The sequence below is a fragment of the Alligator mississippiensis genome, chromosome 5 (genome assembly GCF_030867095.1).
Source record: "Alligator mississippiensis isolate rAllMis1 chromosome 5, rAllMis1, whole genome shotgun sequence".
Lineage (NCBI taxonomy): Eukaryota > Metazoa > Chordata > Crocodylia > Alligatoridae > Alligator > Alligator mississippiensis.
This window is the reverse complement of record NC_081828.1, coordinates 154,036,348-154,057,274: the sequence shown is the minus strand read 5'-3', so window position 1 is coordinate 154,057,274 and position 20,927 is coordinate 154,036,348. Positions and strand designations below refer to the sequence as shown.

General features: G+C 40.9%; 2 protein-coding genes across 4 annotated transcripts in view; one reads left to right on the top strand and one right to left on the bottom strand.

Annotated features, from left to right (window-relative positions):
* WIPF3 (WAS/WASL interacting protein family member 3) overlaps positions 1–8,705 on the top strand; it is a 65,141-nt gene extending 56,436 nt beyond the window's left edge. For both annotated transcript variants that reach the window (XM_019498104.2, XM_014603059.3), the window contains exons 6-9: positions 1,347–2,084; positions 3,283–3,435; positions 4,073–4,174; positions 5,042–8,705. In XM_019498104.2, coding sequence (XP_019353649.1) covers positions 1,347–2,084; positions 3,283–3,435; positions 4,073–4,174; positions 5,042–5,082 — 1,034 coding nt within the window. In that variant the 3' untranslated portion in view covers positions 5,083–8,705. The remainder of the gene's footprint in view (positions 1–1,346; positions 2,085–3,282; positions 3,436–4,072; positions 4,175–5,041) is intronic.
* Positions 8,706–12,878: 4,173 nt separating this feature from the next.
* The window catches only part of SCRN1 (secernin 1), a 71,297-nt gene continuing 63,248 nt past the window's right edge, over positions 12,879–20,927 (bottom strand). For both annotated transcript variants that reach the window (XM_059728882.1, XM_006265245.4), the window contains 3 exons: positions 15,951–16,131; positions 13,481–13,640; positions 12,879–13,180 (listed from right to left, as the gene is read on the bottom strand). In XM_059728882.1, the coding sequence (XP_059584865.1) occupies positions 13,482–13,640; positions 15,951–16,131 (340 nt within the window). In that variant the 3' untranslated portion in view covers positions 12,879–13,180; position 13,481. The remainder of the gene's footprint in view (positions 13,181–13,480; positions 13,641–15,950; positions 16,132–20,927) is intronic.

The following is a 20,927-nucleotide window of genomic DNA, read 5'->3' as shown; positions in this document are numbered from 1 at the left end:
ACATTATTTATTCCTGCATGTTGGAGGTTTATTGTACACCGTGCTTAAAACGGTTCTAGCAGCCATCTGTACAACATTTTCCAAGATTATTAGCACTAATGGAGCTGGTGGGATACCCCTAGTCTCAACTGGCTCTAAATGGTCAGAATTTAGAATTCTCAGAAGTCAGCTGAGAAATGAATCTAGAAAGTTGATTGGTCTTTCAACAATCCTTGTCAGTTTCAGCTCTCTCAAAATAAATGCAGTCACCTTGGCATCAACCTCAAAAGGAAGATGAGCACTTTGCCACTGTATGCATTAAGTGACTCACATGAGGCTTTTTATACCAGTACTCAGAAACTGGAACTAGGCCCAGCAGAATTTCACCAAGCATTTTTCACGTGGGCCTTCTACATCAGTGTCCCTCCTGGTGGGAAAGGAGTTGCATTAGTCTTATCTTGCTGTAATCAGACCATGAGCTGTAAAAGACTCATTTTTACAGAGGGGGTTCACGCCTTTTGCTATTCCATTTATTCTCTCTTTAGTGAGGTATAATTTTGAAATGGTTCATTTAGCCAGTGCTAAGTTGTTTCCCCTCACCCAACATAATAAACTACAAAAAATATCTTAACCATTTACCATAGCAGTTGTGACACAAAACATATAAAGGAGTGGTGAATATTAACATTTTTGCAAGATTTCATAACTGGGCATAGAGACAGGAGGAAACACAGATAAAAACTTGAGCAACAAGACATGAATTTGATACCATTGTTCTTAATAGTTTCCAGTATGCTATGCCAGGCTCAGTAAGGCATCCTGGAGGCATGTTGATAGTGCAACATGAAGCTCTGCACAAAGTATAAAATGAACTCATTGGAAATCTCATGAGAGCATCTTAGGAAAATTAATTGCTGATCCTTTTTTGTCTGGGTTGCACATGGAATTTCAGATAGCTATGGAGCCAATGTATTACTTTCAAGAGTAAAAAATAAATGTGTGCTTGATAGCTCACTTTGGTGTACGTGATGGAGCTGTGGTCTGTAAACGGACTCATCTCAGGTGTCTCTGGGTGCCAATGTGGGACTATTCTAGAGGAGCCTACAGTAGACAGAGAGTAGCCTGTACAGATGCTGTGCCACTTGTATACCCTGAGTGCAAAGCTGAGATAGTTACGTAGATGCAGATTGAATCCCTTGCAGCTCCCCCGCCTCCTACCTGGCTGATATTCCACATGAATGTAAACACATGCCAAAGGAACAGGATGACATCACTTTCTACGCTGTTTTTGTCTGGGGATTTGAGATGGTATCCTTGCTGCATTCTTCTACATATGACCTACCCTGATGCTAGCTTTTGTCTTCCAGCTGGCAAGGCTGGACAGCTACCTGGAGCGCAAGCACCTCTTCCCAGGCCACTGTCTCCAATGAACAATAACATGAAGACATGCAGTAACTTTTCAAATCCACCTGATGGTGCAAAAGTAGCAAGCCCATGGGAGCCAGCCAGCGCTCCACGGGCAGGACCAACTCGGCCCAGCCTGCCTACCCCTCCGCTGCCACCACCTCCCTCCAGCAAACCTTCCCTCACTTTCCCATCTCCTCCATCTCACCCTCCACCTACAGACAGGCCTGCAAAATTGACACCCCAGAATTTTGTTTCTCCTCCCCCACCACCTCCCCCACCTCAGTGTGACAAGCCTGCTAAATTTCAAGCATCAGCTTTCCATCCTCCCCCTCCACCGCCTCCTCTGCCCCTAACACCACCCTATGGACTTCCAGTCAGAAATGATCTATCTAACTCTTCTCCTTCCCCTCAGCCTGAAATCAGGGACTATCTGCATCCCACTCCACCCCCACCCCTGCCTCCACTGCTTCCTACCTATACTCCCTCCTCAACCAAGCCATCCTTGCCACTGCTGCCCTCACCTGCCCCTTCCAGGGATATAAACAGCAGTGATGTGCCACCTCCGCTGCCACCCAAGTCTCCATACTTGCTGTCCCAGTTTCAAAAGCCAAATATTCAGTCCATGCCTCTCCCTCCCACCCTGCCCTTCCCTCAGCCACCTGCAGCAGTGCAGAAGAGGAGGCCAGGCAGAGTTGCAGGTAAGAGTTATTTCAGTTCACTTGTAACTACAGAAAAATAGAACGGGAAGGGGACAGGAACACGATCCATTCTCATTGTATAGAAACTATTTCTACATTTCTACAAAGAGACCCACTTGTGCTGTCTGGGTCTGACTGTAATGATGCCGAATAAAACAGTAAGTGCTTCCTGCAACCCAAGCACTGATCTGCTAATTGTAGCACAGTGGTACCACAAGATGTGCGCTCTCATTCTTCGGCTGCTGGCTGCAGTATGTGCATGAGTACAGTCACGCCATTGTCAGTCAATAGTATTTTTAGGCTCCCTCTTGGGAGAGCAGCAGGGCTGCATACTGTAGTGCTTAATAAAGTATCTGAGCAGTTGCAGAGAACACAAAACACTAGACTCCCCCTGTACCTGAGAAGGGTGTTTGTGCCCAAAAGCCTGCAAAGAACAATGTTTCCAACTATTTAGTTTTCCCTAAATGTCATTTTTCATAATGTCTGGTTCTCAAGTTATTAATACAGTATTGTTTTGCTTAAAACACTACTTTTTCCCCCTCCAAAAGTACTATACCAAAAAACCTCCAAAACACACTATACATGAAGTTTACATGTATTCAAGTCCCCAACAATCTTCTTTTTTTTTTTTTTTTGGGGGGGGGGGGGGAAGAGAGGACACAGACTTCCCTTTTGTTCATGCAATAAAAATCCTAAGTTGTGTTTTTTTTTTTCAATGAAGTCTTTATTTTAGAATTTTTGATGCACTTTACCCTTTGGGTCCTTTCTTTGGTTATCTGCTTTCCCTATGGGATTTTGTAGGGGCAGCAGGAGCAGTTCAAGGGTTTTACCTGTAGTTACCAGCTTATGCATGGAAAAAGCTCCTTTTCCTAAAGAGCAGCCTGAAATATGTGGGGCTGACTTTTTTAATCAGAACAATAGTTTTTACAAAATAAGAACTAAAGTAGTGTTATAATTTCCTATTAACCAGAAATTCCAGGACTGAGCCAGGTGTTAGAGCACAGAGCTAGCAGAACTTGTCAATGGCCAGGCTTGGAAAGCAGCAGCCATGAGGCAACTTTTTACTGTCATGGTGGTGCTGTTTGGTTTTGCAGCAGACCTCAGTTCTATGTTGCAGTCAATTCTTTGTTCAAAGGAATGTAAGAGCTCTTAAATTCCTACATTATTGTTTCTTTCCTTTGTGTGCTGTATCTTTAAGTGTCTGGCGCTGGGAAGTTACCTCTACCTCCACAGCCTCCAGCAAGATCACCAACAACTGAACTTACAAGCAAGTCTCCATATGCCCAGGCTGGACCCTGGCCAGCACGTGAACCCTCTCCACAGCTTAGAAATGGAAACATGCCCATCGTTGGTAATATATCTATCTGGCACAAATCCTTACAATAACTGGAAAAGTCCAGTATGCGTGTGCACTTGAAGGCCTGCTATGAAAGAGCAGTGTGAAAGGCCTTTCGAGAGATGCTCTGCAGTATAGGTTTATGGAACAGAAAATAAATCTTTTTGACAGGTTTTTGTTTTTAAGACCACCATAAAGGAAAAAAATAATCAGATGTTTATTGTAAAAATCTTACAGCATGTTACAACAACCCTTTTGAAAGGTTGTAATATTTTTAGGCTTTTATAGAGAAATATCAGCAAAACCTTGTTGGTCCTATTCCTGTTAAATTCTATAGGATGGAGTTTCCCCAAGGACATTAAATACTGTCCTCACAGCATGGTAAACAACTGCAGTGGTTGCCACAGACAGGGGCTAATGAGTCCTGTGTAACTGCACAAAAAATGAAGGGGAGTCCACAGGACCATCTGCAATTTGTTTCCTATGATGGGGTCTTTTCAGGGAGTAAACTTCAGTGATAGATCTCAATTGCGTGCAACTGTAATCAAGTTATGCATATCACTGAGAATTTTCTTCCAATGGTAAATCAGTTTTGTTAATTGTGATAAGCGTTTATTATTCTAATATTTAATTCTGTTTTTAAACTTTCCAGATGATTTTGAATCTAAATTTACTTTTCATTCTGTGGAAGACTTCCCCCCTCCTGATGAATTCAAGCCATTTCAGAGAATATATCCCAGCAAGGAGCCTAGGGGTAAGTGTAAAATATAATGCACAAACCTCAGGACAAAGGATGTTTATCTAGTATTAAAAATGTCAATGGGAAAAAACAGAATAGCACCCAGGCAATTATTAGTATGAAATAGAGTTGCTTGGATATTCACAGAGACATTATTATGGCTACTGTTATAACGAAGCCAAAAGATGCAGTAATGAAGCATCTTTCATTGTGGTGCCTCTAGAGAATAAGCAAACAGTGATGTGAATTGATATCCACTCTGCTTTAATTGCATTCATAACATTCTTTAAAGTTCTCAACACTGATGTTATATAAACAGACTAACATGATTTTGATTTGGCTTTAATTCATGAAATCAGAAGTAAATAGTAATTACAGATTAATTTTACTCTTTGTAGTAGTAGTACAATTTTGTAAATACAATTTTTGAATATATTATATATTTTAAGGAGACACATTAAAGTTTTCAACACTAAGTATGTCAAGTGGGCCCCTAACTCTGTTTTTGGCACACAAATAAGAGCTGATTTTTCAGAAGCAATTACTAATACACCTTTTAAAGGCAATAGAAGGGTTTGGAACCTTTGGTGAGGGGAAAAAAAGAATCGGGTGGTTGTTTTAAGAGCACAACTTGTACTCGCCTAGCTTTAGAAAAAAACCCAAGATTTTGAATAGATGAATACACACAAGTCTATATTTCACTCTTTCTTCTGTTTCTATAAATCCTGTGAATCCTACATATATAACAGCTCCTCAAATGCCACCAAAAAACCCAAGCTTTTGTTAGGTTGTTTCCATTTTCCATGGAAGTACATTATATAATGGCTCTGTAATACACTTACAGTAGAGTCTGTAATGAAAAATATCCTTCATATTTTTCAGATGCCCCTAAAAATCCTCTGCTAAGAACACATGTGAGATGAGATGATTCTTCGAAAAGGATCTTTGGGCCAGTACTGCAAAGGGGGATGGAGGATCCCAAAATCAAATTATGAAACAAAGGAGGCTTTGTTAGATTAGTAGAGATTTGCTTGAATCAAGTGCTGCAGTTCCAGGCCTAATTTGGTATTTTTAAAACTGCAAAAGTAGTGATAATTATGCACTCTCAGAACTGGCCTCATCACTATATGAGACTGTATGGGAAATCTGAATGCTAAAACCCTGAAACAAAGTATACGAAAAGCTTTCAATTTCTGATTGTGCTTATTATATACTACTTATTCCAGTCTTGGGATAAGAGGTGTCATCTTAAACAGTATTTCTTGTATTAAATACCCTCAGGTTTTTTTCCTTAAGTATTTCCAGAATTGCTCCACACAGTTTGATCTTATATTTTAATTATTTTTCACTTAGTTATCTAAAAAATAAAATACCATGAACAATATTGTTATGACCTATATAAATTACGCTGGTGGCCATCCATTTCTATCTCCCCCTCTGATCACTGGATAATTACCGCAGAGAAGTCTACTGCATTTGTAAAGCAGCTGTGGACACCTCTGCATGCAGTACCGTATAGTATACTATGTATAATATCCCTGGCTATGTTACACATCAGTGTAGCACAGGTAGCTATGTATATTTGGCAGACAGGGCAAAACTTTTCCAAGTTGCAAGAAAAGCCCAGGGTGCAAAAAATGGGATGAATGCATATGCCAATCAATGTTATGTATAAGAGAACTATTGAATTCTCTCTCCTGATTGCCCCTTTATTCCGCATTCATCATCTCCCCCCCCCCCCCCCCCCCCCCCCCCCCCCCCCCGTTAAGCTCTTTTAGAATTGCTGCTACTACCCAGGAGCTGATATATCACTTTCTGCTAGACTTCCTAGTAATGTTCTCTTTCCTCCCAAGCCTCCTTTCATAGCTGAAAAAAGCTTTACTACTTATTAGAAATAGGATTGCTTGTACTTACCACTCCCGCTGAATGACACTGAGGGATAATTGTTAGATTTTGCACAAAACAGATAACTGAATGAGCTCCTTGTCCCCTAAATATTAATTGCAAACCACAGAAGGTTTGCCTCCTGGTTTCCCAAGAGATGGTCTGAATCACTTTTTCAGACAGCCTTCTTGAAGTCAAGAAAAGAGAGTCCTCTGGCAGGCATCTCTTCACTCTTCTCCTTTCCAGATAGAGCAGTGCCTACTCAGCTGGACAAAGCTGGTTCTGCAAGCAGCTGACAGAAGGAGCTGCACAGCTCAAAGCAAGGAGGAGGTAGGCAGTTTCAGAGGATGCTAGAGCAGATTGTAGACTTATTTGAACATTTTCTCTTAGAATCAAGTTATACCTTATTTCCTTAAAAGGAGCGCAGACTTTGGAATCCAAAACTAACTTAGCTCTGGTCTTCAGTTTAAGGCTGCAGTTCTGCTCTGTTGCACTCAGAGGCATATCTAGAATTTTGAAAAGTGGGGTGCAGATTGTGAAATGTATCATCACATTTAAACAACACATTTTTTCTCTGGTTAAAAATATACAAACCCTAGAAGCTTAACTAATATGCTAGGGGGCTAGGGTTATATTATTTTGTTTAAGATTAAAGCAAAAACAAATATAACTTCATTGGAATGAGTTAAAAACAATCTACAGGGCTGTGAAATAGAAGTTTCATTACCAAAGCAGCTAACTGCAGAGCAAAGGATAACTTGATTGGTGGAACATCAAGATCATTAAAAAGGAGAGGGTCATTAACACCAGTGGAATTAAGCTCTTAGAAGGGATCAGGTAGATAACAAGGTGCCATAAAGTCAATTGACTCCCTCAGCACTGCCTGCTTAGAAATGGTACTGCCACTGCTAGGCATTTGGTTTTAAACTTTGGGTGGAGCAGAAATCAAAGGTGAGGAGGGGGTGCAAATGCCCCAGTGCAGGAGGATCCACCCCTGGTTGTCCTGGCTCCAGAGGTGATCTCTCTTCACCAGCCCCACAGTATATGCAAAATGAAAAGAAGAGTGTGTGTGTGTGTGTGTGTGTGTGTGTGTGTGTGTGTGTGTGTGTGTGTGTGTGTGTGTGTGTGTGTGTGTGGAGGGGGTAGTGTATGGAATTGTTGCGCTTGGTCAAGGAAGATGATCAAGTTTGGAAATAATGGATAAATAGAAAAATTTCTGACACATGCTAAATCTACTGTCCCTCTTAGGCTGTAAACCGACCATCTCATTTGACCCTGGATCAAAACAGGAGTGGCAGTCACTTACACGTTGCCTTTTCAAGCTGCCTTGCTGCTCCTTTGCCAGTAGGTGGCCAGCAAAAGCACACAACCTGGCAGGCTTGTCCCTATAATTAACTACAATAACCATACAGACATACAACAGGACATCCCATGATAAAGTGTAAGCACATTTTATTTGGCATACTTCAAAAGCACTTGAATTGGGATAGTGGATCTGTAAATCTGCATGATCCCAGAAACAAAAGTCTCTCTCCTGGCTATGAACATTACATCTGTTCATAGCCCTAAGGACTCAGACTAAGGTTTGACAGTACACTCTAGCTGTTCTGTGTTGCTCCCAACAATTTGAGGCAGGTGGACAACAGTGAATCCAATCATAGAGGTTTAAGGGACAGGCTATAGAAATGAGATTGGATTCTAGAGTCACTGAAATAATCTACAGGGGTGGGTAAAATATGGCTCTTGGGCTGGATGCAGCTCGCCAACTGATTGTACCTGGCCCAGGGGCAGGCAGCCACAAACTCATGGGATCCAGCCTCTGGGCAGCTGGTGTCTCAAGCTCTAGCTACTGCATGATGCTGGGCAGACTGGACTGTTTCTGCCCAGTGCTGACACAGTGGCATCAGCTGTACACCTGGTTGGATGCCCCCAATCCCCACCTAGAACCTGTCGGTTGTCCACAGCTGTTGTAGACATCCAGGTAGACCTGTTTCCTGTGTACTGGACAGATGCTGGAGTAAGCTGTGGACATGGCCAGCAGGTTCTGGGTCAGGGTGAGGCATCAGGGCTTGCTGCAGCTCTTGGTAGAGGGAGGTGGGGGAAAGGAGGAGAGTGAGAGATAGGTGTGGTCCTTGATTTAGGGGCATTTTGGTGAGCTGTTGCAAGCCAAGGGGTGGGGGATGGTGACCCAGTCTGCAGCAGCTCACCAAAACTCCCTCTGTAGCTCTTGCCCTTGGGCCCAAATAATTGCTCACCCCTGGTTTAAAACAAATTTTCCAGCTGTATAGTGGAGGAATATCAGAACTGCGATCTGGACACTCGTACCTGTTCTGCGCATGCAGGTACTTCCGAATGAATTGCTCTTGTATAAAACAAATGTGCAGAAGCACATGACAGAAAAGTAACATTTAAGTTGAAGTCAACATGGACATTGTTCTTTTAACAGCAATAGAAAAAGTCTAATGCTATAATAAGCATGTTTGGCAACAGTATTATCACTATTTTACATTGTAATGTTAGTATGATTTATTGCTTATTATCTGTATGTAACCTGTATACAGCCATGTCATAATTTTTATAAGGATTTTTTTTTATTTATTAAAAGTGTCTTGGCAGAATTTGACAACATTAAATAGAGATGCTTTACTGCTGTCTCATTAAATAGTGAGAGTGTTTGTCAAAAGCAAAACAGTGTTTAAAGGTTAATTTGAGATGGATTAAGTGACAGATGTTTCTATATCAAGGGTGATTGGTACTGCTGCAATCTTAGGTACTTGCTTTAAAAGAAAGCAAGACTCCACAAACACCTCTCCTTACCCTCATTACACATGCTTAATGCCCCTGTTTCCACACCTGGTTTTACAAGGCTATACTACTTCCAATCATTTCTGCTGACTTCTTAATAGTCAAGGTCCATGGTTGTTAAAGTGAGTTGTAGAAGCTGCCTGCCATCTACCTACAAGTTCAAAGGTGAATGACAGAAATTTTTAAAGTCATGAACAGCCCACAATTTTGCTCCATCAAAAGCAAAGCTTGTTTAACCATTTGAACTGCCTGAGTCCCTGATTATTTGAGTCCTTAGGATCTCTGCAGGTTTCCTTCTCAATGTCCAGCCTCAATTAGCTTCACAGTGGTTACTGCATGCCCCCTCTAGGATAGCACAGAGGGAAGGGAACTCAGCACCTATTCTTTTATGTACTATACATTGAAACAAGAGCATGGGTTCAAACCCCCTCATCTGTGGTGGCATACTGTTTGCATAAGCAGCAATTTATTGCCTGGGCCACTAAAATGAATCTGTTTGTTGAATCTAACAAACAGCGGGTCTCAAATGCAGAGAATCTTTTAAAGTGACTGCAGATGCATTCGATCCCACAAGTAAGATACAAACAAAATTGGCTGTTTCTGTGCAGTCGGAAGTACTACGTACATCTTGATGTGTCTAGATGAGGGCAGAACTGACTTGCTGCATGAAATGGTATGTAACAGCCAAAGGACAGGGTACAAAACAGGACTCCCTCTCTGCTTAGAGGGAGAATGTTTTCATTCTGCCTTCTCTGCAATTCAAAGTGAATGTGAAGTGAAGCATTGAGCAGCAACTGTGAAATTTCATTGTATTAAGTGGAAGAATTCCCTTCAGTTAGGAACAATGTGAAATTCCTGATCCTGCAACTAAATTGTGCAAGGACTACATCATACCCTACTGAAGTCAGTGGAGCTCTGTGTGAGAACAAAAGTCTGCATAAACAGAATAGTTACACTAAATAAATAGATTCACTTACTTGGAAGAGAAGTTTAAATATGAGTGTACAAGCCTACCCATTCAAATAGCTGTCATTACAGTTTGTATTTTCTTTTCTCAGTAAAACACAAGTTTGAGAACCACTATAGACTATAAAAAATGGTTGAGGCATTGCTAGCAAGCCTAACCTCTGACAGTCTGTGCTGAAAAAGCTCTTATACTTTGGCTTCCATGTCAAATTCTGAAACAAGACAGACTGTGGCCTGAAGTTTGCTTCTATTATACTTACTTTTCCTTAGCATTACTAAGCAGTGCATCTTATAACACTGCTGCAGACATCATCAACAATTTAAAAGGACTATGAGGTAGATGTTCTACTAGATTTTTCTTGTTTTTGTTGTGTTTATTTGAATGGGGACAGTGCTCAGCATTAGAAAATAAAAGCTCCATTTCTTTAAAAGCAAATTTTAGATGTCTCATGCAGCATAAAAAGGTACAAGAGTGACAACAACACACACTGCATTGACATCAGTGCTCACCTTTGACCAAATTAGGGATAACGGAGATGTGCCACACTGTCCAGTAGTTACACATGCTTAGTATCAGCTGCAAAACCAAAGTATGAAAAAAATATATATATAAACTTCTAGAAAAGTTTGCCATTGTCTGGTTTCTGCTGCTAGTTAGTAGAGGTGCACTGATATACCGGTCCATATCAGATTGGCACCAATAAAAGGAAAATTGACATTATCAGCAATCAACTTTGTTTGGCCAGTATAGCCAATAATGTCACCAGTAAATGTCAATACGCAGCCCAGCAGCTTGGAGAGAAGCATCTGGCTGGTATAAGTCCGGGGTGGGGAGGGTGTGGAGAAGGGACAGATAGAGGCCCGCATCGTGAGGGAGAGAGTGGGGCTGAGGCTTGAGCAGAGGCAAGGGCTTCCCAGCTGGGGGAGGCACAGGGGACATGTGCCCACTAGCTTTGTACATGGGGCAAAGGTAGGCTTCCCACTTCAAAGAGGCTGGCACAGCCCCTGGCCCTGCATCCATGCCTCTGTCCCACACCCCGCCCCACCCAGGCAGTGCCTGCCCCTGCTCGTCCCAGCTGCACTCCTCACTGTGGGGCCCTTGATCTGCCCCCACAAACCTATTTCCCTCCCCTACACTCCTTCCTCCCCACAGACTTACCAGCTGGATACTGCTCTCCAAGCTACAGGGCTGCATATCACCTACTGGATCAGTATCGGCCAATAGGTCTGGTTAATAGTTAGCCATCGGTATTGGCCAAAAAAATCTTTATCACTGCACCCCTACTAGTTAGAAGTAGGGTCCATATGGTAAATAATAAGTAAATAATTGAGCTGTTATAAATAAATTGAAGAGAAGGGTGGTTAGAAAAATCAGTTTGATACCAGCTATATTTTGATCAGTAGAAAGACCTTTCTGAATATGAATTAGGGTCCAAGGTTGGATGCAGAGTGTGGAAATAGATGGAACTGAGTCAAAGTAACCAGTGGTGGCCTCCAGGGTTCAGTACTCAAACCAGTGTTTTTCAACATATTCATGAATGATTTGGATACAGGTGTGAAAAGAGTACTGGCAAAATTTGCAGATGACACCAAGTTATAGGAGAATGCAGTCACGCTGGAGGACAGGCTTGTAAAGTGGGCAGATCAAAACCTGATGATGTTTAACACTTTATATTTTTAAGTGCTCTATCTGGGGAGAAATAATCCACAACATACTTACAAGCTTGGCAATGCTACACTAGCTAGCACCACAACTGAAAGAGACCTAAGGGTCATGACTGACCACAGAATTAACGTGAGCTGTTAGTGCAATGCTATAGCCAACAGAGTGAACAGTACACAGGTATGCATCAACTGATGCATCTCAAGCAAGACTAAGGCTGTCATCCTCCCATTTTACTCAGCCTTAGTGAGGCTGCAGCTGGAGTACTGCGTTTTTGTTTTCTGTTCACATTGCTAATTCCAGCTTGCTGAAATACTTTGGCAATGTCTTTGTGTCACAAACCTAACAGGGTTCCCCTGCTGACACTGCACTAGCATAACCTCCTAAAAATGGAAATTGGAAAGTTGAGCAAAGAACTGCAAGACACCTCTTTGTATTCGCCACTTTGCCCTCCTAATGCCAACAATCCAACTTCCCCTTTGTGTCTAACTTGTGCCTTGCAACATTAAGGATCTAATTTGTCTCATTACTCAGCACAAAGAGAGAGACAATTTAAGACAGAAGCAATGTACACTTAAAAACTGCAATCTCAGAATGTGAGTCTCCCCATTCGACAATATAGTCACCAGCCAACATACTGGTGCCCAAGCTCACCAAACCATTTATTCCTATCTGTATCTTTACTATCAACTAGTATTAAATAAATGTACTATACAGGCACTCCTCACTTAACGACCGAGTTCCGTTCCTGTGACTAGGTCGTTAAGCGAATTGGTCGATAAGCGAGGAGCCGCCCCTTGATACTGCGTGCCTTGGCTTGAGACGCTGCGCTGCCGTTTCCACAATACATTTCGTACAATACCGACTGCTCGGAGAGCTGGTCGTAAGTCCGCGTGGTCGTTAAACAGGTAGGTTGTTAAGTGAGGAGTACCTGTACTGGAATTTTTGCACTGAGGTGGCAGCTGTCATTGAGGTCTTGCAATCAGTTGATTTATATGAATGTACCAGGCACCCAACTTGATTCTGTCTAGGTTACAATCCTGCAAATTTTGAGGAACACCCCCCCCCCACCAAACAATGAAATACAGGAGCATAACAATTACTGTTTCTGTGCTCTGAAGAGGAGAAGGTAATATTTAACCCATTTGTATAGGTGTGAACTAGAAGTTCCTCCACTAAGGCTGAGGAGACACCAAGAAAGCTAGCACAAGGAAGTTCATATCCAAAACCCACTTTAAAATGGTTTTAGCACTGCTGTTTCACTCTCCACCTGAACATCTCTTCAGTTTCCAACGTGAAGTAAGACTGTGCTTGGTGAATTTCTGGGCATTCAAATTTTGGTGAAATCCTGGTCACTTGGGAAGTTTTGCTTTCAAAAGACAATATGGAAGTTACTCTGGGTTGAAGTTATTCCTTGCTTTAATTTGTTGCCCAAACATACATATTGAAACATTCTGTACTACAGTAGCCAGCATGCACACAGTAATTGGACCAATCAGTGACCATCTCCTTTCACTACACGTACAGAAATAGGAACACCACTTGTTTGGACAAAGAAAAACAATTTAACTGGATACAGCTATCAAGGAACATTTTCTAGAAAGTTGCTTTTTTCTCACAAATTCAGCAATGTAGAGATTATCCTTCAAGGCTTGAAGAACTTTACAGTCTTCTTGTGAAAAGGCTAACGGCATCCACTGTGGCTGAAATGAGATTATAACAGTTTAAAAGTCCATTCAGAGCAACAATCAAATGGAAAACTAAGACTTCAACATTACATAAAGAGAAATGCTTTGAGAAAATCCATTTAGAGGGGGCACAAGTGGAAAAAAAGATGATGAGGACTTGTGCAAGCCAGAAGTAACTAGAATTGTGACAGAGGGAGAGAGACCAGAATCAGACCCACTGTCATTTATTATATTCCTCTAATTTATACATAAGCAGATAGGTTACTTCTATGGCAATGCAAGGATCTACAGGGAAGAATTAAGATGTTCGCCTACTTCACTTGAAGAACTTAATTTCTGTATCAACGCAGTCATAGAAGAGGTCCGCCACTTCAGTGGGATCCAGAACCTCTGTACTGGAAAGGATGTCCTCCATTGCTTCTAGGCCTTGTTTTTCAAGGTCCAGCATGATCCTCATCAACTTCTTCCCTTTATCCTGAAAGACATCAAATGGCCAAGTTGAAATACCCATTAAAAATCAACCAACAATACAGCAGTATCAGGATTAACACCAGCTACAAGGGCAGTGTTACTTTGCAAAGTTTGCCTCTCCACTGTTCTCTGGTAGAAAGTCTACTATAAAAAAATCTGTTTTGTCCAGTTGTTTGCAGACCACCTTCTACTCCAGTTTTCAGAGTAATAGTCTCAAGTGACATTACCATTCTTTGTGCTGCTTTTGTAATAGACAGATTTGGTAAGGAAATTATTTTTGCTTGTAGGCTACCTCATTTATTTTGAAAGCTACAAACAGAATTCTAATTACATGAAAGAGCATATTAGGACGAATAGTGACTGAAGGTTCAGCTGGGCTCCACACACTACCTCCAGAAGCAGAAGGTCACCTCTGCTAAGGTTTAGAGCATCTTGGGCATCCAATTAAAACCACAATCCGATTAATTTTTATTCCTACTTGAGTTATCTTGATAGCCTGCTCTAAAGTTTTAGAATCTACTTTTTTGCACCACAGCATATAGAACAGTTCTTACCCAGGACAGAATATATGCCAATAATTTGGTGATAGGGAGCTATAAAACAGTGGGAAAGGACTTGCAGACTTGCTTGTTCTAATTGGTCACTACTGCAAAGTTCACTACTTGGAGCTGTATTGATGATTACTATTTTGTCATTCCCCCCCCCCGGTAGTTTGAAATATCTATGGAACAGCTTTATACCTCACTTTTAAACATAGTTTTCTCCCTGCTCTGAGCAGATCTTCTGAACTAAGCTGAAACAATAAAGACTCCCTTAAAGTGTAACATAGGCCCTGAGGCCCTGCTCACCTGCCCAGAGCTTGGCATTACACTATGAATCACAGAGTCATCTGAAATACATTTGTATGACTTCCAGCATTCAGAATGGATTGGCTTGTCTTCAATTTTCCTGGCTTTGCTTGGGCTCGCCCATATCTAGCTACTGGTACAATAGAAGAGCCAAAGGCAACAAGTACATAACACCTTGTTCCCAGGTAGCTGGTTTAGTGCAGGTTTTGAGGCTAAGTAACAATATGGAAAAAATGCATTTACACAGATGCTGTATTTATCCTCCATGAAAAAGAAAACAAAAACTAGAAATTCAGGGTGGAAATTAATTCTAAACCTGGGATGGTACAGATTCACAGCATGGGCACCATTCAGCCCACTCAGCTTTGTAACCATGCCACACATCTCTTAGTGCATCAGCAGCTGTGATCGTAGAAGATTTTTAAACAGAATGAAATGGTTATCGTCTTCTTTGAGACCAGCAGTACTATTTGGCAACCATGTCTTTTTGTGGAAGCTAATTTACTGTTAATAATTGGAACTGGCAAGAAAGATTGAAGGAAACAACTGCATGTCAGATCTCTAGAGCTGCTGTAGATAGGGCTGTTCCAACCTTGAAAAGAAATCTTTTCTCTCTCTTTGTACCTGAAAACAATAGGCATTTTGTTTTCCAACTCCAGTGGAAATGACCAGCTCGGACAAGACTGATTATACAAACTCTTTAGGCTTACACACCAAAAGAAAGAATACATACGTTTGAAATGAGACTTAAATAAGCTGTCTTATCTTAAAGAAATGCCCTTTTCCACACACACCCTCCCTCCACAAAACCCACAACTTACATTTGAGATGCTAGAATGGCAGTTGGCCTGTACAGTATAGTTGGACTTGCAACACTCCTACCTTATTGTACAACATGATGTCCCATTAATTCTTCAACACTGGCTACAGTGACTCTGCATACAATGATGGGTATTGAATAATTTGACGGCTGTGCAGACAAGTTTTACTATGTCTTTCTTCTAGCAACAAGTATGGTAGTCTGACAGCTTCTTTTCATGCCCTCAGAACTTTGACAGTGCTAAGACAGCACTCAAGAAACCAATCCCATCTCTACCACATTTGCAGAGGCAAATAACTTCTTATTCTTAAAATTTTGCCAGTGTTAGGCTTTGCATAATGAACAGCCTGCCAGCATCTGATGGATCATTTTTGGCAGCCAGCATTTCTTAAAAACAAAGATACCATGTATGTTTACATTTTTCCAAGTTAAGTGAAGTGATATTATGAAATCTTTTTTAGAATGTATGTTTCTTTTAAATTACATGCAGAAATTGCTATGTAAAAAGGATTTCACAGATTTTACCAAACCGAATGAAGCGCAAGGTCACAAACCCATTGAGAAATTGTCATTCCTCCCAAAAGATAATGTCACCATTAAGAAAAAGCAGCAGTGTCTGACAGTCTACAAGTCCTAGAAGCCTTACCTCATCAGTCTCAATTACAGAACGGGCCCACTCATGTGCCTTATACAATTCATGCCTGCGGTCGGGTTTTTCCTGGAATCGAGGTATCTTTTTTGCAGGATCGTCATCGCCGAGAGACGGAGACTGAACCTTTGGTACTTGTTTGACATCGTCAGCAAAAATGAAAGGCTTAAATATGGACCTGAAAGAAATAAGACTGTTGCAAGCATTCTGTATATCAATCAGTAGTTTAACTAGGCTACTATGGACAGATTTGTGGAACCATTAGTTCACTGCATGTGTTTTGATTGTGGAGGACTGAGGTCAGCAGTACAAAAATAAGTTTTCAGGAGAGGAATATATGTCATAAGAAAAGAAAATGATTTGCTTTTAATAACTGTTCTCCACTTCTTGCAAAGCTTTACGTTATAGCCCTTTGCATTCCCCTTCATTGCAGTTTCCCAGTTTTGTAAAAAGATAGCCCTCAGTTTCCTTCCCTGGATAGTTTTGGTAAACATCATGTTCATTATTTAAATCCCAATGTCTTCCTCTTAGCAACCTCCTGTTTAGCTCCCTCAGTCTATGGTTAATCTTCCCCCAATCTATTGTTTGCTCCCTCAATCTATGATACCCAACATTCTCAAGTCCTACAATCCAAAACTACTGTCTAGTTCAGTGGTTCTCAACATTTTTAGATTCAAGGCACCCCTTGTCAGACTCTAGATACCCTTCCTTAACTTTTGCAACATGAGAAGAACCCCATTTCAAAATGAATTGATTTATTAATTACAGCATTTAGCTCCTTGTAGAGGGGCCAGACAGGTGGGGGAGCAGCCAGGCACAGAGACCCTGAATATGACCTTATCTGCTTATCTCCTTACACATCTTGAGGCCAAGGTTGAGAATCACTTTTCTAGTTCTACTCTCACACAGGAGCAATTACATGTCAAAGCCTTTTCCCCTGCCTTACAAGTCATGTTCTTGATTTTTCTGAAATAAACCAATGAGCTGAAAGTGGATGAATTCCCAAAGCATTCTATAGGAAAATTTAACAAGTTATTATACAACATACTAAATATCTGTGGAGATTTGGCATCAAACAGCAGGCTACAAACAAGAAAGCCAATGCTTGCAAAGAAAATACTCAAATTTCCATCTTAGCCTGGAATTAGGCACAAGCTCAGAACAGAACTCTAGATTTAACTCTAAGATCACGTTTCTTGGTTTGAACTCAGCACAAATATTCTACATACACCACTGCAGTTACCTTCACTTCAGAGTGAAGGTCACAAGACTTATGAAACAACAGGTTTGTAAGCAATGACTGAACAAACCAAAGATTTGTTGCTGCTGCTCTATCCATTACTGTCTTGAAGCTCTGCACCAAAGGAAGCCTATTCGAATAGTGTTTGAGCAAGCCACATTGTTTGCAGCAAAAGCCTTTTATGGTTCGGGGTGGAGGGGAGTTTTGGGGGGTTAAGTGTTAGTGGGGAACAGAAGGCACAGGAAGCACAGAGGCGAGTTGTTTTCTTTAATTTGCCTTGTTGCACCTGTTCTCTCTCAACCAGATAAACATGAAAAATCCTCTATGCCTGCAACAAGGACAGTGCAAGCTTGTCCTGTCCCAAAAGGAGCTCCATCCTTAACACTAGACAACCACTAGTAGGGGAACAAGTCATCTGCAAGCCCACTAAATCTTTAGCCCCTGGAAAACCTGCTAAGAAGGTGGCGTTCCATTAGGCTAGTAGGTTTGCAAAGAGGATATTGTCCATTATGAAATCCACTGTGGTTAACACCATGCACACTGGGGCAGATTATACTTCCTGTCAGTGGCTCAGGACAATGGGGAGTGCAGGTAAGTGGGGTAAGATGCATCATGCTTATTACTTGTTAAGAGCATGCACGTGGAAAATTTATGTACAGTAACTATTGCACATGCCTACACATTCATTAATGTGCCATAGTTCCTGTACATTAAGTTTAATACTTGGATAACCAAGAAATAAATCAATGTGCAGCAACTCACACTACTGTGCAGTAGCCTAATACTACTGCACAGTACTGTATTAGCACAGTTTTTGCCCAGCACGGTACTGCAGTGTTATTAGGCTACTGCGCAGTTAGCATCTTGTATAGATGTGCCTGTTGAGCTGTAAATTTGTAACTTCCTCATGTCTGTAGTAAAGACTGGAGTTTACTCTGCATGAGATTACAGGCACTGTAGAAAAGAAGACATCTCCCTGGAATTGCTACTTATCAAGTTAAAATCTAATGCCTTATGTACAAACCTTATTTTATTTACTTGGATGCAGAGAGGAATCTCCATAAGCCTCTTTGTTTACGATCAGGTTAGGCAGATAGGAGAATAAATTAGCCTTGGTAAGGCCAAGGGATAGTTTAGAGAAGCAAAACATATATCAGTGCCCTGCCCAGGGTTCAATGAACATTCAACCTGCCAGGTGCAAGATAGTGGGACTCCCTTCAGCACCAAAGGACCTCTGCATGAACACACAAGTACAAAAAGACAGTTCAGAGTCATCTAATAATTAAGACCTTTGGTCATCTAGGAGAATCACGCTGGCATTCTCCTCCTTTGCCCAATCTGCTTTGCCACAATATAAAGAGCTGCCATTCTTAATGTCACCATAAAAAAACTTGGAAGTTGCATGTGGTTTGAACAATGCAGCGGACAGCTCACTTGGATTTCATAAGCGTTTAAACAGTAAAAGATACTCATCCATAGATCAAACTGTTTAGTACATCCCTATATATAGGGTAACTATATAGGAGAATGTGAAATCTGGGACACTGCCCTCCACCTCAATCCACTGCTGCAGGATCCAGGCAGTCACTGGCCTGTTAATGACCTATTGTTAACACCTCTGAAGTAACAGTTAATTACACTAATCAATATTTTAAAGCAATTGTGCCCAGCAACCAGGGGCATTTTAATTTTCACTGGCTGGCTGGTACTGGCCTCCAAAATCCGGGACTGTCCTAGCCAATCCAGGACATATGGTCACCTTACCAATAAATAATATTCTCCAGTGCTGTCTTCTCCAGCTTTAAGCAATAAAAGCAAAGATTTTACTTTTGAGCAGTTACTCCAGTGATTAAAAACATTTAAAAGATGGGGCCTGTTATTCATCTAAAATTTTACCTCCACTGATTTGTTATGACAGTACAGAAACCTATGGCCACTTGTGGTTAACCAGCTTCTCTTACATACACAACAGGTTCTACTTGTAACCTTACATATGTTCTTATTTTGGGTCAGCACAGTAGGCACAGGCTTGCGTACCCTTTCATCTACTCCCCTTACCAGTTGGAAGCAATTGAGACCGCCAGGAATTCAGTTGCCTCCCAAGCACGCAGAAGGCAGGGAGAAGTTAGGGCGGAGACAGAGCATAGCGTAACTCCCAAATCAAAAAGAACTGATTGCCCCCATTCCAAAAGCTGCAATTTCAGGTTGATCCAGTATATTTTGGATAAAGCTGAATTAAAAAACAAAACAAAACACCCATCAACAAAGTATCAATTTGGTGTTTCAATTCTGGAAGTATCCACTTAGCACTTCAACAAGCTACATTTAAGAGAAATTTCAAGCATGTTAATGTGTGGGAGGAAAAGTTTTAGGTTTCCTTGCACTTTATGGAATTTTGAGGAGTACTGTGTTCAATTTGGGGCACAGCACTTCAAGGAAACAAATTCAAGAACCAGTTGTAGAAAGTGAGGATGAAAAGGACAACAATGTTCAGAGGTCTAGAAAAGATGATCAGTAAAGGAACATTGAAAGAACTGGGTTTGTTTAATCTATAATGGAGCGAATGAAGGTAAATCTTCAGATACATGAAGTTTACAGTAAAAAGTTATAAACTATTCTTCATGTCCACTTGTGATAAGGCCAAGTAATAATGGACTTAAAGCAATTTAAATTTAGTTTAGATGGGGAAGACTTTCAAACTCTAAGACTAGTTAAAATCACTAAACAGATTATCTAGGAAGCCTGTTTCCATTTGAATCTTAGTAGTTAGAGGTTTTAAAAGATAAGATAGACCAAAATGTCAGGAATAGTTTAGGCATAGTTTACGATGCCTGGGGTATGGATTGTGGTAGGGGAATAAAGATAAAAGATCTCTTGATCCATTCATTTCTGTGACTGTGTAGCAATTTTGAGTTTACTGCAGGAGAGGGTGGGAGTAGAAATTCTTGAGGACCCTTGTGGTTTCATCATCTATTATATGGTAGCTTGCAATTTTAGGGAGTGGACCCAGATTGCATTCAATAGGAACATAGATCTGGAAGAGAATTGTAATGGTGGGTTACACAGTTCTAAAACAGCTGTGACTGTGTCATTTTTCATATTCTAATATGATCTTTTCCCCTAACACCAAAAATGATTAAATAAAGAAGGGAGAAAGTTATTTTACATATTCTAAACAATTAGATTTGAACTGCATCCTTTTACTCTGTCCTTAACACTAAATGCTGGGTCAGCATCTCCGTAAAAGCTAAAAAGAGGGGAGGGAAAAAACCCACAAACAAAACACTTAAAAAGTAAATAAAACAGGGTTTTTGTACACAAGGCATTAGGAAAACATCTCTGGAAATTAAGAAATGGCAGATTCTTTGAACTGACACAAAGAGAATCATCTTAATTTAGTTTTGGGGAAGAGAACTCCCGATTTTGTTCACTTCCATGATTTAAGGAAGAAACTCTTTTTTCTAAACCTCAAACTTCTACTCTAATAAGATAACCACTCCCTCTCCAACCTCTCACTTCTAATCCTCAAAGGGAGTTTACAAAACACCTTTTGCAGATAAGCCTACAAACTTCACTTCATCAATCTACTGGATACAAAAAATCATGGATTAAATATAGACATTGGATTTATGGCACATTATAACCTGCCTGCCATCTGATAACCCAGGGAGCCTTTCTACAATTTACCAGCTATATTCCATCACCAGGTCACCATTTCCTTTCCCCTCCTCCCC